Genomic DNA, 4,894 nt, shown 5'->3' with positions numbered 1-4,894 from the left:
CCACAAGAAAACTAATTTAATTAGTGTGCCTATGCGGCAAAATAACAAAAAAAAAATAACATTTTTTCTGAAGAAAAAAAAAAAGAACATAGTCACTGCAAAATAAACCGCCATTTTATAAAAAAAATAAACATACACTTTAACTGAAGGTTGTATTAATTTATCGTGACTGTTCGGTTATATTATAATAGCCTATTGAATAGGCCAGTTTTATTTTGCCTGTAGGCTTCATTTAAAAGTTCACATTTATATTAAATGCAAAATATAGTCTATAATATGTTGTCTTTTCTAAGCTGTTTATTCTTACTCGAATTTGTGGTTATAGAAAAATTTACATTTTATTTTTTATCGTTATTTTCGTGATCTCAAAGCCAGCCACACAAAAGGAAATGAAAATAATTTTCCTCTTTTGCCTTCTGGTCAATTTAACTTCCTCTTCAGAAAGAGGTTATCTAGATGAGATGCCGGTCCCTAACATATTCCCAGGCCTGGGCTCACGCTGTAATTATTCCCCGGGTTTTTCTTTGAGATCGGACGCTGCACTGGGTAAGCACAAAGAAGTCAGAGAGCATCCTTGAACCCTTTCAATACGGGTCCACTGATATTCAAATAACATGCAGGAACCATTTGACTGCGCCGCGACAAGAGCATTTCAAATTCATCATTTGCATATGGCTTTTTACCCCTTTTCCTTTTCAAAAGTTTAGAAACAGTTCCCATAACATCAAATCAAGTGTAGAGTTTCAAGGAAAGCTTAGAGATGCTTTATCCTTATTCTTGGACTGCCATCTTTCCGTTTGACATGCAAATTGAAGCAGTTAATTTGGACAATTAAAATAAATATTCAGAGGGCCTTTGTCATCAAAACCCCCTGGAAGCCCCCAGATAAAGTAAAGCTGAACAAATGATGTCTCGGAGATTAATTAGATATTTGATAAGACACGAATCCCTAATCGCAAATACAAGACACATGGGGTTGCGATGTGCTCCAAGTCATAATTAATACCATTTAACAAGATTTTCATTTGGGCATGAAATGTCTTTTCCGGGGCATTAACTATTGATTTATTCCTCAGAGAGAATGCACGTCAATGTGCGATTGCCTATATCAGCAATGTATGATTGATTTTATGTAAAGGAACACTCTTGCCTATCTACATTTTACGTTTGGCAATCGTTCATTTTTACCATTTATACCATCACATAAAATACCTTGGTTCATAATTTATTTTCATTTCGCATAATGAAAACAAGTATGGGACCCAATATAGTGAAAAATTCCCATCACACGACTACTGCCTCAGATTTGAGATCGTTTTAATTATGACAAAATGAAAGTCTTATACGTGTGACTTTATACAAGTAAACATTTATATATTTTTTTTTAGCAAAGAAATTAAATGGTTAACTGAATTTAAAAAGCTGTGTACATACATATCCACAAAGTGCGTTGAAAGTAAACTCCCTGAATTTCAGGATCCCAAACACGAATAAAACAATCATAATTCACATTTACATGAAAATAACACATTGTTTGTTGTCAATATGTACAATATGATGGCGACTCACATGGGCCAACCAAGTTCATTTGGGTTAGCTCGCCCCTTTTTAAGCACTGATCGTAAAAAGTACTCCGCTGATAATTTTTAAGTTGACAGCTTTATAGTTATGTCATTTTCACATAATATAGAATAATTCTGCTTTTCGTTTGATGGTGAATAACGAGTTGAACATATTCAATCAATATGGTGTTAAGTTTGAATTATTTTTTGTTTTCAAATGCTTTGCGTAAAATCGTATTTTCCTCCAATACTGTCTCTCAAACGCAGACCCGTTTTTAATACATGTACCAGTTTTGATAACCTACTGGTGATTTGCTTTATAAAGTTAGTTTCAAGGTCATTCAAATAACAGCCATTCAGTGCTCATCATGAGGAGATGGATCCTTGATTCTGGGGTTTACCCCGTCTAAAATGAGTTCTGGGGACTCGGACCTGGGGGTCTCCAGGTTACTGGTGTCGGTGTCACTGTCGCTTCCCTTTTTGCCTTCACCACCACCGGCAGTGTGGGTTTTAATGTGCTTGCTCAAATGGTCGCTCCTCATAAAGCGCTTGTTGCATACTGGGCAAGCAAACCTTTTCTCACCGGTGTGGGTACGGAGGTGTCTCTGAAGTTCATCTGATCTTGTAAATCTTTTGCCACAAAAAAGCCAATTGCAGACAAATGGCCGCTCGCCAGTATGCCATCTCAAATGGGCTTTAAGGTGAGAGGTTTTGCCATACACCTTACCGCAGCCTGGAATGTGACAGCTATGAAGTCCTTTCCTCCGGAGGCTGGCCCCTGCAGGCCCCAGCCGCTCAGCCTCCTGACAGTTCGGACAGTCGCACGTGGCTCTGCCGGAGTACCTCCTGGATGACCTTGAGGAACCAGAACTGGAACCTGAAATCATAGCGTTGGCGGCAGAGGCGTCCGTGTATGTTGGAATGACTGTTTTGAATCCCTCTTGTGTTAACAGGTGTTGGCTAGTTGATAGAAGATGAGATGCCGTGGGACTTATACCGGTTGAGCTGAATGCCGAGTGTGTCAACGTGGAGAAGTCAGGGTTATAGCCACTGAGTTGAGAGTGTATGGCTTGGGGGGTCCCGGAGTGCAGGGAGGTCTGCAGCGAGCTTGCAGGGTTTTGGACCTCGAGCCATGAGCCAGGGTTGGTATGAACGTCCCACCACGCGGACGCCCCATTAGTAACATCGCCCGAGATGGTTGAATGGAAACCAGACTTGTACCACGACTCATACGGATGTGCCATCCCTACCCTCGGGTACAAGGTTTCTGCTGATGTGTGGACTTTGGAAATGAAGGCTGATTGCCCAGACTCTTGAGACGAAATGCTCGCTGAGTTGGAAAACAGACTGCTGTACTCTGTGGAAAACGCAGAGGTGGTCGGGGAAGTGGAGGCTAAGCAGAACGCGCTGTTGCCTGTGCCAGTAGTTGATGTAAGTCCGGTCGATCCGCGGCTTGTTGCTACAGTGAATCCAGGGAGACTGGATCCCAAGTTGCAACTAGAAGATGATCTTTTCCAAGGATGAAATCCGCCTTTTGAAAAAGCACTGGAATCAGGTAGAGTGGTAAGGGGACTGGTATTGCCAATTTTGTTACAAGTAGCAGCCAGCATAGCTAGAGGCGTAGTTCCAAATCGTGGTTCTTCCTGCAAAGAGATAAATCACTGTACTTTAGAACATTGCAAGCAACATTTACCATTTTCTTTCTGTAAATAAGATGCATGTATTTGCTATAAGTATAATTTGCGTCTGCCTATGTGGTCGTCCAACCGTTCGGTTGTTGTGCTTGTTTGGATAGCAATTAGTGCATAGGCTACACAATTATTTACCGTATTGGATTCAAACATACATTTAGTGAAAATGTTCATTCATAAAGAATATATCGAAATGTGAACTAAATATCCACTGAACCAAATAAACAGACACAACCATGGAGAAAATAGAGTAATGTCACTCAGTGGAGAGTTTACTGCAGGTCTCGAAAGTTTGCTCATGTGGGTAGCCTATTATGAAAGTTGGCAAAAGCAAAAATGATTTTGATTGAGGAAAATTACAACATCTAAACAAGCACTTTCAATACCTACAGTAACAACATTGCTCAACGATAAGAGAACAATGACCGCAAAGTAGCCTATACAATTTAGTAAGCGTGAATGTATAAAGCCTACTTCACACATGAAAACCAATATTTTATCGGCTTACCCCAAGTATAGACGTAGCCATATCCAGGGTCTTTGCTATGTTGAATTGGTCACAATTCTGCAATAGTGTACTTTTCCAATTCGACTCAGACACTTTGCTTTTCCGTAGTCACACGATTTCTCTCTTGGCTCGGAGCTCCTACACTACCTAGTTGTAGAGAGCGCGTTCTTTGAAGTACAGCTGGCAAGAGCAAGCAGCCAATCTTAGCGCTGGATTCTTGGCAAGAAGACGTCGTCAGCCAATGAGAGATTCGACCAAGGACAGAAACGCTAAAGCTTCATGTCAATCAATAACTCTTGTGCGGATTTGACTGTCAAGCAAGATACGATTTGGTATTTTTATACATGTTATGTATTCTCCCATCAAGGCTCAATGTGCTCTTTATTGTAGAATCGAGATCATTTTGGTTTAAGATAGTTCTCTGCAAGAAGGTAAGAATTTGATATGATTTATTTAGAGGTATTTTGTTTCTGTTGCATTTCATAAAGCTTTCTGACCAATTGTCTTTTTTTTTCAACTGCAGGTTCTTGGTTTCTCGAGGCCTATATAGACATAATTGTAAAATATAATGTTCTGACGCCTCTTCTTTTATCCCTCGTGGAGTCCCAAATTGTTTTATGTTTCATGTCATGACATTAGGGGATTGGTGATTATTGAAAAATATATATATCTTTACGAATTGCGGTGCCTTCATATTTGTCAAAACTAAAGATGTCATGCACTTTCAGGAATGGAAACGTCTTCATAGGCGCAGGGCATGTGCTTGCTTACACCATCCATGAAGTTAAGCAGAAGTTCGCATACACTCACCAGGGGGCCAGAAGTGCAATAAGCCGACCCATTATCAATAAATAATGGCTGACTAAAGTGAAGACGCTTGCAATACAAGGTATGTCATACAACAGGTGAATTATCTTACAAGTTTCCATAGGCTCAAGCGGTGTTGCCATGTGTGCGTTTAAGAGGCTATTGGGGACTTGTTTTTAATCTCTGTGTGTGTGTGTGCGCGCGTGTGTGCGTGGAGTGCGCTCGCGCCCGTCCCCCTGCCTGTCTGTGCCAATTTACGCGCGTGTGTTGAGGCTGTACAGTGGGGATTTTTGGTTAATTAAAAAGTGACAATTAACTCGATGAGT

General features: G+C 40.5%; 1 protein-coding gene across 1 annotated transcript; it reads right to left on the bottom strand.

Moving 5' to 3' along the window:
- Nucleotides 1-1,296: 1,296 nt before the first annotated feature.
- Nucleotides 1,297-3,904, bottom strand: LOC106586239 (transcription factor Sp9). Its single transcript, XM_014173300.3, has 2 exons — nt 3,762-3,904; nt 1,297-3,205 (listed from the first exon to the last, which is right to left on the bottom strand). Exons 1-2 carry the CDS (start codon nt 3,780-3,782, stop codon nt 1,919-1,921), a joined length of 1,308 nt encoding a protein of 435 aa, XP_014028775.1. The 5' UTR covers nt 3,783-3,904; the 3' UTR covers nt 1,297-1,918.
- Between the last annotated feature and the right edge of the window lie 990 nt (nt 3,905-4,894).

Source organism: Salmo salar, chromosome 25, assembly GCF_965601325.2.
Source record: "Salmo salar chromosome 25, fSalSal1, whole genome shotgun sequence".
NCBI classification, from domain to species: Eukaryota; Metazoa; Chordata; class Actinopteri; order Salmoniformes; family Salmonidae; genus Salmo; species Salmo salar.
The sequence above is the reverse complement of the archived record's forward strand: the minus strand, read 5'-3'. Positions and strand labels throughout refer to the sequence as shown.

What these genes read in the sequence shown, in the direction of transcription:
- LOC106586239 (XM_014173300.3), bottom strand. Translation starts at nt 3,782, where the DNA reads ATGGCTACGTCTATACTTGGG. An exon ending in TGGCTACGTCTATACTTGGG is followed by an intron (nt 3,206 to 3,761) that starts GTAAGCCGATAA and finishes ATCTCTTTGCAG; the next exon opens with GAAGAACCACGATTTGGAAC.